At 40.1% G+C, this 13,607-nt stretch overlaps 1 protein-coding gene across 1 annotated transcript; it reads left to right on the forward strand.

Annotated features, from left to right (window-relative positions):
- Positions 1-998: 998 nt before the first annotated feature.
- Positions 999-1,505, forward strand: LOC139835805 (protein FAR1-RELATED SEQUENCE 5-like). Its single transcript, XM_071825676.1, has one exon. It carries the CDS (start codon positions 999-1,001, stop codon positions 1,503-1,505), a length of 507 nt encoding a protein of 168 aa, XP_071681777.1.
- The last annotated feature ends 12,102 nt before the right edge of the window (positions 1,506-13,607 follow it).

The raw sequence follows: 13,607 nt of genomic DNA on the forward strand, positions 1-13,607 counted from the left end.
TTGTTCATATCCTCAAAAAGAAAAACTAATAAAAGTCTTTGTTACACATTACGAGGCATTTCTTCAGAGAAGGAAAGAGAGAGCTGAGCTCGAAAGCTTAGCGAGCTACAAGCGATTGAAGAAAGTTTTTACATGCACAAGCAAAACTCGGAAGCGGAAGGACATACGTCATCAAACATCACAAGGGCGAGCAAACAAAAATGCAAGGACTTCGATTTAAATGAGGTAACATGTCAAATTGCTTCACGTAACAAAATTTACAAACAAAAATAAAGTAAAAACATTGAGTTTATTTGGGAGACATTAACAAAACACCATAGCTGATACCCCAAAAACTATGATGCATCTATGTGAAAACCAGGTGCTCAAATTCGAGAACGAAGACAACGAAGGATATGGCTGATAGCAACATCCCGTAATTGCATGCGAGATGGTGCATCATTTGTCGGTGAGAATGCATGCCCACCGGTGACAATGCTGATTATTCAAATGGTGATGAGCATGGGAACAAAGAAGATGAAAAATATGAAGAAACTCTTGAGTCGTGCTGAATCCAGAGGAACCGATCTTTCGAAGAGCTTGAAATGGACAGAATGTTTGCAAACAAGAAGTATCCAACAATGCAAGAGATATCAGCAGGCATCTACTCCCACAGCTTGGGATGGAATTCGATTCAAAAGATGATGCATTCTTCTTCTTTGCATTGTACGCAAGAAGGGTTGGATTTGCAATAAAAAGGACACCTCCTACGCAGTCTAGAAAAACCAATGAAATAACAAGACAGACATTCTCATGCAACAAAGCCGTGACGATACATACGTTGACGGTGCACTCGTACAGAGAGACGGACTTCCAGGATTGTGCAGACAAAATGCAAAGTCAGAATGTTTGTGAAGGAATACAGAGGAAAGTGGTCAATAAGTAACGTAAGACTAGAACATAACCACAACCTAGCTCCGTCAGAGTGGATAGTAAGGTTCATGAAGTGTCACAGGTCAATGTCTGCATCAGACAAGACTCTGATCCACATCCTACAAGAAACAAGAGTTCCACCCAGGAACATAATGAAAATATTCAGGAAAACAAGGGGAAGCTTCAGGGCAGTTCCATTTGATACAAAAAACCTAGAGAACGAGCTAGCAAAAGAAAGAAAAAAAATTAAGAACAGGGACATTGAAGAGTTGTTGCTACTATTCAAGGAAGCACGTGAAAAGATGCCTGGATTCACACATTCACTTGATGTTGACAGCGATAATAGAGTGAAAAGTATATTTTGGACAGACCAAATAGGGAGGGCAAACTACTCAAAGTTTGGTCAATTTGTATCATTTGATACAACATTTTCAACCAACCAGTATGGGATGCCATTTGCTCCAATATTAGGGGTTGATAACTATGGCAAAACAGTCGTGTTTGGAGTAGGACTGCTGGAGGATGAGAGTGCACACACTTTCAAGTGGCTGTTTGAGGAATACCAGTCTGCTATGGACAACAAGCACCCGTAAACTATAATAACAGATCAAGACGTTGCAATGAGGATTGCAATATCTCGAAGCATTACCTTACACAAGGCACCGTTTACGCAACTTTCACATCGGCAAGAACCTGGATGACAAGTTGTCCCTATTCTTCGCAAAGAAGAGGGACTCGAAGGTAGAACTAATAGCGGTTATAAGGAACTCATTTACTCCAGAGGAATTCGAAAATAGCTGGCATGATCTACTGGAGCGTCACAATGCTTTGGGAGAGCCACACCTGGACAGGATATATGACATCAGAGCTCAGTGGGTCCCAGCATATTTCAAAGACAGATTCTTCCCATTCACTTCATCGACGGGGAGAAGTGAGAGCACAAACTCCTTATTCAAACACTATGTAAAAAAGGAAGGACTCGATTGCAACATTCTTCAAGGAGTATATCATAATACAAGAAAAAAAACAGTCCGACCTAGATCGCCTAAGAGAGAAAAGTGAGTTCAAGGAGTCTGTGAATTGGGGATTCAATCCTCTTGAAAGGGAAGCAATGAAAATCTACACAGACCCAATATACGGCAAGTTTGCTGAAGAGCTAAGGAAGGGTACTGCTTACAACGTTGAAGTTGTGGAAGAGAAGAGATTGTACAGAGTTATTAGGGTGGCAAACTATAGAAATGCAGAGTTCCCCAGATTAATATATGTGGTTACTGTTTCCTCTGATGACGATGTGTACAGATGCTCGTGCTCTAAGATGGCTCGCGATGGAATACACTGCTGCCATGTCATGAGGGTGGCTAGTCATATTGGTTTGACTGAGCTTCCTATCAGTTTCATCAACCCTAGATGGACTACTGCAGCTGGGATAGAGGTAGCGCGATTGACGGAGAGAAGAAGCAATACAGCATCATAGAACACACACTTGGCTGTTAGACACGCGATTGAAATGAGCAAAATATCACACATACTATCTACTGTCTGCACGGATGATAGGTCATACGACTTGTTTGTCAAGGAGTTGCCGAGGTGAAGAAAGCTATATGCAAAGATGCAATGGAACGCCTCCGCATTTGAAAGAAAAAGTCACACGTAAGAGAAAAAAGGTTGATGACCCAGTTCAACAAGATACTGACAATATGCGTCATGAAGATAGAGAAGACAACAATCATGGACACAACAATGAACAGATACACCATGAGGAGAAAAATTCAAGTGACGAAGAAAAAAATGAAGATGAGCATCGCCCTTATAAGGATCCACCACAGTCAGGAAAACCAGGGTTCAACCTAGGTGAAAGACCTATGAATTTCCATGAGAAATGTGCTGCAAAACTAAAGAAAAAGGCTGCACCAAGATTGTGTGGACTTTGCAGGTTGCCTGGACACAAGAGACCAAAATGCCCAGACAGAGACAAGGTACTGTACTGACTTACAGAAAAATATACACAGAAGTACAAAAGAAACTATTAAAAAAGTTATTACCATTTACTAAATTTATCCCATGTAAAAAAAATACACAGGTTGGCATGAGCATACCAGGAATGGATTCCCAAAAAGAAGAAGGGAACCCATGACAAAGCAAGAAGGATGAGGGAAAAGCAGGATGGAAGTATGCAATGAAAAGAAGGAGTACAATCATTTGTGTAATGGTCATGCTGTGTTTGTCGTTCGAACTTGTAATACTACAATTTGGATAATTATTTTTCCGTTCCATAAATTATGAAAACTATCCTTGATAATTATCAACCCAAAGAGTCCTGTCAAAAAGAAAAATGAACTTATCAACGCCCTGACCAGTTATGTATCAACCCTCCAAGCAGTTGTTTATCAAATGTAAAAACATGAAAAATTATCAACCCAGTCGTCTATGAAAAACAGCTGTGGAAAAGAACATGAACTTATCAACACCATCCCCCAAAAAAACACCCCTGACCAGGTCGAATTCTTGAAAGTTATCAACCGCTATTCAATGTGTTTATCAACCTCTGAGCATGTTGTTTACCAGCCTTTTGATAATTCCACGAACAGCAATAAATTAAGTTACAAACAAAAAAAAAAGACAAAAATTACATTTTAGCTCGTAACAAAATACCAACCTGCCCCCCCCCCCCACCCTTACCAACCACTAAAACATATATTTACCAACGGTTAATGTTACAAATTACCAAGCCAAAAAGAATAAGAAAAAATGCTAATTAAATCAGACTGCAAGTAAAAAGAGAAGTAGCTTATTTATGCTGTAAGTGGTAGTTTATTTGAGTTGCATCTGGTAGTTCATACCTCACAGAGCGTTGCTTTCCAACAGGTACCTCCAATTCTGCAACTTGTTCGAGAGGGTGGTTTAACCAATTCCATGTTAGGACCTTCCTAAGTTCGTATCCGATCATAAGTGATAGCAGGTACAACACGCCCATACCAAAGTTCAAGGAACTTGACCATAACCTAACCCCCATCAATGCTTCAAAAAAAGATACGTAACAAAGATCCGTGAGCTATCAAATACAAAGAAATATCCAACAATTGAACAAAGCATAAGTTAGATAAAAGAAGAGAACATACTTGTTATTTTGCTTAGGAGCTTCAATGAAAACCAACTCATAGTCATCAATCTGTTTTGATGAACTGGAGTAATTTATACGATACATGCACTTGATAGCATCGACTAGATCGCTAGAATGATTAATGAGCGATTCATCATCAGGACCACGCGTTAATCAAGAACTTCAAACCTTTTTTCTCAAAATTCAAGAACAAGAATACCAATGACCACATGGCTTCTTTTCTGTTCCAAGATTCTGAAGGACACCAAAACACAACTGAAAAAAAAACAAAAAAAGAAAAGATAAAAACAAGGGTCAGAGAAACATTAAAATAAATGTTCACAAGTAACACAAATCGAAAAACATAAAAACACAGAAAAAGTTTACCAGATTTTGGTGACTAAGTTTATACTTATCATCCATCCTGAAATGTTTCTGCAGTATTCTTGAATTAAATCTTCTTTCAAGCAAATAAACAGTTAATATCCATGGGAAAATGATCTTCTTCTTCTGACAAATAACCTTGAAGAACAGCAATTCCAATTTCGGCAACCGTTGTTGACAGTTCTCCAGAAGGCATAACGCTACTAGCCAAGTCACCAGTGGAAACCCACATAGGGTCAATCATCAAGAACCTTGATCTGCCAAAAAAAAGAATGCATGAACAAAACTAAGTTGCTAAAAAGTAATGAATTATCTAAAAAGAACACCATTGCGTATACATGAGAAAACTGACATCTTCGTTTTATTTTAGAGTGTTAGTCATTGTGCTTTATAACTTGCCGGTACAATAATTCTTGCTCATCGGTACAAGTTACTCGGTTGTATGGAGGTAGCATGAACTTCGAAGGAAGAACGACCCTTTCCATGCGTAGCCTGGTCCTTGGAGTTCTACTGGCAACAGGTAAATTCTGAACAGGCACTGGCAAAGCTGGAGTAATATAAAGGACCTCCAAATCATCTGAAAAAATCAAAAAAAAAACAAAACAGGAATAAAAAAAGATAATTAGAAAGTGAACAAATTGTAAAAAAAACAAGGATATGATATTCTATATGAAAAAACAAGAAAACAAAAAAATAACTTAACTACTAAGATAGAGTAGGACATACCAGCTTCATTGTTACTGATTTCGGTGGCGATTACAGGATGCAATCCATCTACAGAGTCATCAAAACAATGTTCTTGAAAGTCAGTTGCACCTCCGTCTTCATTGACAAATATAAACATCACCGCACATGTAGCCACAAATAAAAAACAAAAATGAAGGTATAAAAAGAAAAAAGAAAAAGGTCCAAAAAAACAAAAAGAGAGAGGGAAGAAAAAACAAACAGTACTCACTCACACAGAGCGAAATTATTCATAACAAAAAGGTAAAATCATCCATTACATATAAACAGGGATAAAATTACATAGCGTTCATACAGGATATTGTTCACCCATATAAAATAAAATAAAAAGTTAATACATCGACCAACTCAACAGCACCATCACTTCGCCACACCCAATGATCCATAAAAAAAGCAGGTTTTGTAAAATAACAATTAATTCTTCTTCTTCCTCCCTCTCTTGTTCCTTGAAAACGTATTACGAATACGTGCATTTTCTTGCCCTGATGGTACGCATTCTGCATATATAGATTACAAGTGGGAGATAATACGCGGAACGGGCGTAGATGAATTGATGGAACAAGACATGCACAGAAAACATGTAATAAGTAAAAAAAGGTTGAGTGAAAAACAGAAAGAAAATGAAAATAAAAGAAAGTAAAAACTGTAAAAATAAAACACAAAAAGATAGAAAAAGTGATCTAACCAGTAGGAGGGATAGATGACACATTTGCAGTTTCTGATTCTTTAACAACATCAGCAGAAATGGTAGAATCATGACCATCAGCATTTCCTAATGCCTCTGCGCAAAAACAATGATATTGTGAGCAGCAGCATGACAAACAAAAACAAATTAAAAAAAAAGAAATCAAAAAGAGCACAAAACAAAAAATCATATTACCAGATGGAGAAGCGCTTTTATCAGACGCAGATGTATTTACAACAGACACATGATAAGCAGACAGATCTATAGGGATGCCAGGAGTGAGACTCAGTTTGCCATCAGCAGCAACAAATTTAGCTCTCTTAACAACAGTAACAATTTGATCTGATTAAAAAAATGTTTCATACTAAGTCAAACAAACAATGAAAGAATGAAAAAACAATGAATACAAAAAACATAAACCGATACAACGAAAAAAAGAGAGAGCAAATACCTTGTGGAGAAGCTGTTGCATTTTGTTCAGCATCACGAGCAACAACAACAGTTGTTCCAGTAGAAGCAGATGCATGATGGTCAACATCGCCAACAGGATCAGCCATCTAATTTGTAACACTGGTACCATAATCTTGAGGTGCAAAGCTAACTTCAACTGGTTCCTCATGTGCAGATTCTTGTCCTGTTGGGACAATTTTAATTGTAGACTTAGAAGGAACAACCACATCAGAACCACCCTCTGCTGAAACCTGGGTACCAGTTGCAAAGCTAACTTCAAGTGGTTCCTCGTGTGCAGATTCTTTTTCTGTTGGAACAATTTCACTTGTAGACTTAGAAGGGACAACCACATCAGAACCACCAACTGCTGAAATCTGGCTACCAGTTGCAAAGCTAACTTGAACTGGATCCTCATGTGCAGATTCTTTTCCTGTTGGAACAGTTTCACTTGTAGACTTGGAAGAGAAAATAGCATCCTTAAAAACAACCCCGTCAGAAACAACCTCTGCTGAAATCTGACTACCAGTTTCAACTACGTTATAGATGTTCCTGAAATATGAATTTTTGTTGAGCCTTCAAGACGGTCTTTCAAAGTATACACTTTTGATTTAACTGCAACGTTATCAGCAACACCTGAAGAAGTACCTCTAGGAGGTCGTCGTGGTGAAGATCTTGCAACCTAACTTTTATAAACAGCTTGCCTGTGAAAAAGCAAAAAACTTAAAATTATTAGAAAAAACTCCAAAATAATGAAGTATAAAACATACTATGTCATGCAAAACAACCAGCGTTTTGATAACTACCAGAAAAAGGCATTGGTAAGTTCATGAGATGGTATTTGGTAAAATTACACGAAAAACAAAAGGAGCAAAAAAAGAAAAAAACATGAATACATTTACAGCGAAAAAATGTAAGAAAATGCAACGACATAAATGTTGATAGCTACACATGAAATACATTGGTGAGTAACTTCAAACGGGGTCGATCAAAAATACCTTCTGCCTCTCACATTGGGCTTCTTCTTAGGAGCAGATGACGGTTCATTCTGTACAGGATTAACAGAACGATCCTCGCGTACAACACAAGTACGTTTCGCTTCAGAAGCATCGAGAGCACACCTACTCCTTTTCAAATCATTCACAACGTCGTTGATTGTCTCACTGACAACATCATAACCATCAGATAATCCTTTCACATTGCCTTCATTCATTACAGCAACCTCAAGGCTAGAACTCGTAACTTCGCATTTGATTTACGTGCAAGCGAAATGACAAAGACCATCGACCGACGGCATCTTTGGCACGAAGAAGATCAGCTTCATTTGTTTCGTATAAAACTTGCTTCCCAATATCTAAATCTCGCTCATCAACAACACCATCAATATGCATAGCGCTAGCTTCGCAAGATTTTCAAGACCCTGAAACACAATCCTATTATCTGCTGATGCAACAGTGATATCAGTTTCCTTAAAACGTACTAGAGCATCAGCATCAGATGGTTCTGCAACAGCACAATCAATATCCATGGGTACACTGCTGGAAACCAGTTCAGGAGAAACACCGGGAACAACTGTCGCAACACCAGAAAGAGTTGTCTGGCTTGGCACTCCTGCACATTCCGACAACACGGTATCACCATGCTCACCTCCATCTACATGACGTCTGCTTTGAATAACAAAGCGATCAGCAACGGCTTCATCAACATAATCACTGTCATTGCCAGAATGATAACTCTCGCCGTCAGACATATTGTCACTGAAGTTGACAACAGGTACCTTATCAGTTTGACATGGCGCTTTGGCACCACAAGCTGCTTTTGCAGCAGACCTGGTAACACGAGTTTGCTCAACAACACGGGCCTCGGCCAGAACATTAGTTTGCTCAGAGACAGGTGATGAAACGGAATCAACAACATTCAATGGATCAGCAGTAATAGCCCCTCCGACATCTGTAGCATCAGCACTCTGGTTGCAAAGGACATCCCCTCCGATATCTGTAACATCAGCAATCTGCTTGCAAGGCACATCCCCCCCAACATCTGTAGCATCAGCACTTTGGTTGCAAGGCACATTCTTCAGACGGCGTATTGGTGATTTCCCTACAATCTTATCAGGACGATCATAAGTTGATTGCGCAATAGGAGAGGTTGTGTTTGCAGCACCTCCATCATGCGATGAACGAGAGGCAACGATTTGAGAGCGTAATGTCTTATCAGATTTTGCAGTATACACAACTTCATCATCATCAACCTCAGTCAAACCTTGCACAAGCTTACTCATTAGACCAGTGAGACCAGACGCAAACTCACCCATTAATCTAGCAACCTTGTCTTTACGCTACATCAAAAAACAACACACAAAAAATGAAAAAGGTTAAAATTCATTTAAAAAAAGAGATATACTAAAAAAATGTAATGGTACCATACAAAATTGAAAAACAAAAAACTAAAATTAAAAACTTATCACTGTATCATACATTTTTCGGGCAGTTAGGTGCAGTATTGGTTTCAACCCATCTTTCAAAGCTAGCTGCACCTCCAAACAAGTTGAAATTTATAGCAAGGTGTGGCTTCAACTGATATTAGTGACAAAACAAAAACAAAAAATGCATCAGCTTGCACAAAATCGACCACAAAAGTTCATGTCATAACATGAGAAACACAAAAAGATTAACTAACCTCGAGATTCCCATAACCAGATCCATCCCTTTTCAAGTCAGCATCAAGCACAGTATCAACATCTTTCTTTGACCATATATTAGCAACAAATCTACCATCTGGAAGGTCAAGGTTAAGAGAGCTAATATCCAAAGAGTCAACATACAGTAACTGAATATGGAACAGGCAGCCTCCAGAAGGCTTCCCAGTACAAAGCTCATCATGCAATCTGTCGCACACAAACTGACAAAGGTTCATGTTCCTGACATTGCTAATGTTGTCCTACAAAAAAATAATGTAAACACCGCGTAAAAAATGATTGTTCACATATGTTGATAAAAAAATTGAATGATTTTTTAAAAAACTAGAGGATAACACATATACCAGTATAGGATAACATCTGTTGCTGACTTTGTTAGACGTTGTTGGTGCAAGCAAAGTACAAACAAGATACATCATCCAAACTTGCTTGAAAATGTCATCATACTGAGTCATCTCTGACAGCATTGTGAACACACCAGTAATCTTCGGCGTGCTGCTATGGCCAGGAAATAACAAAGGACCTAGACGAGCCTCTATGACAGAATCCATTGCATACACAACAGGAATATCCCCCCGCGGAAGACCGAGTGTGCGGTAAATGGAATCAGCATTGAGAGGGATTCTACCACGCCCTTGAATGACAAACTCTCGGGAATGACTATCATACAAAGGAGCGAGCCAGCTTATCAATGGATTGTGAAGAACATGGCACTTGATGTCAAGCATTGAACCAAGATCCATATCCCCAATCGAGTTCTTCTGATCAGAACTTAGATGTTCATATAACCTGACAACAGGAAAAGGAGAGGCCCGATTCCTAGCGCGCTCACTAGCATTGGGCATTTTGCGAACACCTAGATGATCACCACCTTGTTTCTTGCTGCCCGCCATGGAAACAACAACGCTGCAATACAAAAACAGATGCCATGATAATGAGAAAAACTCTTAGTGAAATCAAAATAACAATGCCTTGGTTGATATATCAAGCCCAACCAAGAATCACCACTGTAAAAAGGAAGAAATCAGCATCAAAACAAAAAACATATGCAGGAGTACAAAAAATGAGTTCATCATTCCCTAAACACAGGGAAAAAAAGAGGTGGGTAACTTCAGAATGTATATATTGGTTAAACGTTGAGATACTTGTTGATGAAAAGTGAATAAGTGGGTTGATAAAACAAACCCCATAACAGGGATTTGTGAACCCCTAGAAAACAAGTCCCATGATCTCTGCTTTCTCCTGCTACAATTACCATAGAAATTGTGGACAAAAAGCAGTGCAACAGGCCAAAAATCGGACTACAATGAACATTAAAATAGTGAAAACGCAATTTACAGCCGATCCCATAACATAGATTTGTGAAAAAACGAGGTACGAAGCAGGAACCTAGGCGAAGAACAAAATACACCCAAAAAAAAACCCTCGCCGGAACAATCCCTCGCCGGACAAAAACAAAAATCCCATCAGAAAAATAATCCAAGGTGGAACAATCCCTCGCCGCACAAAACAATACCGGCCGGCGAGACCCAGATAACAGAGGTTTGTGAACCGAGAGACGGATCAGGAACCTAGGCGGAGAACAAAATCCACCCAAAAAAGACAAACCCTCGCCGGAACAATCCATCGCCAGACAAACAAAAAACCCATCAGAAAATAAATCCACGGTGGAAAGCAATCCCTCGCCGGACAAACAAACCGGCCGGCGAGACCCAGATCTCCCCACTAGATCCAGTTGGAATACTAACCTTACCAAATAGCCAGAAATCGACTGGACCTTGCTAGTGAAGCGACGGCAGGAGAAATCTAGGTCGCGCACTACCCACGAGGAATCGGAGCGTCGACTCCGCCGTCGCCGTCGCCGTCGCCCTCTCCGTCAGGGCTGAATGAGACGAGAACAGGGGAGAGAGGATAACGGGCGGAAGGAGGGGAACACCAAATCGATTCGAAATAATTCGAAAACGACGGGCCGAAAAGGGAAAGTCGATCGGTTACCAAAAATAGAAACAAACGTGACACGCGTGACGCGGCGAAAAGGGAATTGCCTTCGCGCTGCCGCGCGAGCGCTCCGCGCCGACAAGAATCGCTCGCTCGAGCGATCGGTTGCCAAGAAGGGGATTTGCCAGATATGGCCCATACCGAGGATGATTCGCAACACCGCGTTGATCCAGTCCGCGATCTTCTTCAAAATAAACGAATGCGTGTATTGCGTCCATGCCCACTGCAATGAGCTAGCCACCCGGATAGTGACTTTGATGTTGAGATGGCCGGTCCAGTGCATGCACCCAATTGCTGCTATACATGCGGCTAACCTGCAATTTAGGTAGTTTTCCGCGAAGAAGGTGACATGCTACTAGCTCCGATCTCCTGTTGAGTCGAGTGGGACGCCAACAATTTCGTGCCGGTGTGGTAGGCCGGTGCACACTCCTGCCACTAGGCAGCTTCCTCCAGCTGCGCCGGTGTGATAATCTGCTGAGGAAGTCCCAGTGATAAACTCGGCCGCCGGCATTGGCCTTGAGTTCGGCAGAGGTCTCTGACTCTTGAGTTCAGTGAATATTTTGCAAGTCATACAGTCATAACCTGCCGCCAGTTCTTGTTTTGCTGCTTAGGAGGATCTGTTCCCCTGTCAAGATTCTCCTGATGGATTTAAGACATGTTTATTCATCGTAGCAAAATATCTGGTTTCTTTGTGTTAAAAACGATAGGTGTAAGATGCACGGGCTGGTTTGTTTAGTTTGCAGGTCGCAAGTGTGAGTTATTTTATATTGAAAACATGATTGTTCAGATCACACCATGTGGGAACTGGTAATATCGACTTGTCTCACAGAAAATGTCACATCTTGATCTCGTCCTACTATCTAAAGTTAGGTACAGGATGGTTCAATAGCCGGCCCAGATTGATGATTGATCGCTTGCTTCCGTTGAGGTTGAGCACTGCTCACAGGTTGATAGCAGAACAACATTTTCGTAGTACCAGAACAACATTTGAGGGAACATACAACGGACACCGGATACGGTGATGTGCGGACTTCTGGCTGCTACCTGTGTCGTCCCATGCCGGCTCCAAATTCACGATGGCAATTTTATCCACGAATCCGGGTATCCACGGATATTCGACCCTCCGGACACGGGTATGGAGGGTTGGTTGTGTCCACAGATTTCATGGGCCGGATATCCGATAATTCATGGAGCGGCCACGGGCATAGCTTTTGCTCCATGGATATTCGATGGATATCCAACTGACATGTGGGACCCACATGCCAGTGACACATGCGATTTTACCTACGATTGGCTGTCCTTTTTAGGCCCAAATCACCAAACCCTTATTTTAAGCATTAATGATTTTATACTCTAAATAATCACGGAACCGCCTTGTGCTGGTAGGGCTTCCGCCGGCCGCATTGAATGTGGATCTTCGTTGATTGCTCCGCCTCCTCGCTATTGTGATATATTGTTGCTTTGATATTCCTATGAATTGTCGATATAATTACGACTGAAATGCTACGAAAATAATGTCGAAATACTGCCAAAATATTCATGTTAGCTTATTATTGATGAAATGCAAGTGAATATTGCTGAAATGGTACTCAAATTTTATGGGTATGGATATCCATGGATATCCAGGTATCCATCGGATTTAGATTTGGGGCGACATCCATGTCCATGGATACTTTCGTGGGCGGGGCAGAGCGAGGCTGATGGATTTGGGCATGGATCTGTTTTTTCTATATCCGTCCAAACCCGCACCATTACCATCCTTACTCCAAATCCTTCTTGATGATTTTTTTCAAGAGTTTCTTTTAGAAATAGATGATGAGACCCAGGACTTTTTTTTATGCATACGACCTTCTTTATTATATTGTTCAACAAAGGTAGATTTTTTTAGAGTACCCTCGTGATGTTTCTTGTAATGTGAAATTTTAAATGGAAGAAACATATTCGGTTCGATTGAATCATTTCAGGGCCCTCGGCCCTCTGCATATAAATCTAGCTAGGCACAGGCGTGCTTAATTTTCGGCCTCAATATTGATCTGGCCCATTGGCTATCCGAACAAGTTATGTGTGTGCAAACGGGCAAAGGGGTTAACAGAGAGTTTATCTGTAGGTCTTCATTTGGCATAACTCGCGGAAAGTGTTTTTGACATATAAGCACCCCTGTTTTCTAAAAATCATATTTATTAAATTTCAAAAAAAATTGATGTTAAATACCCATATACATAAAAACATTCTGAAGATACGGTATGAATTTTGGAGAAAAAATATGTTGTATTTTAAGCTATACGAAAAAGACAAATTTCTAACAAATTTGTTTTTTTTGTAGCTCAAAATACAATGCAATTTCTAACAAAATTTTGCACAAGTATTCAGGACATATGTATGTATTCACGGAATAAATGTGATGATTTTTTGAAACGCAGATATGCAATTTTTAAATATTTTGAAAACCAGGTGCATTGGTGCTCATGTGCACCAAATCTGCTTCCCATAACTCACCCATATTTTACTAAAAAACCAAAAGACTAAAAAAATACTACCCCTAGTATTTGGAAACGTTAAACTGTGTTTTTCTAGGGAACATTGAACTGGGTTGAAACAAAACTAGAGGGTGTGTAAAACTGTAAAAAATGTCATTGACA

The sequence above is a fragment of the Lolium perenne genome, chromosome 2 (assembly GCF_019359855.2).
Source record: "Lolium perenne isolate Kyuss_39 chromosome 2, Kyuss_2.0, whole genome shotgun sequence".
NCBI lineage: Eukaryota > Viridiplantae > Streptophyta > Magnoliopsida > Poales > Poaceae > Lolium > Lolium perenne.

Excerpts from the sequence above, each read along its gene's own strand:
- LOC139835805 (XM_071825676.1), top strand. The coding sequence starts at position 999 with ATGTCTGCATCAGACAAGACTCTGATCCACATCCTACAAGAAACAAGA.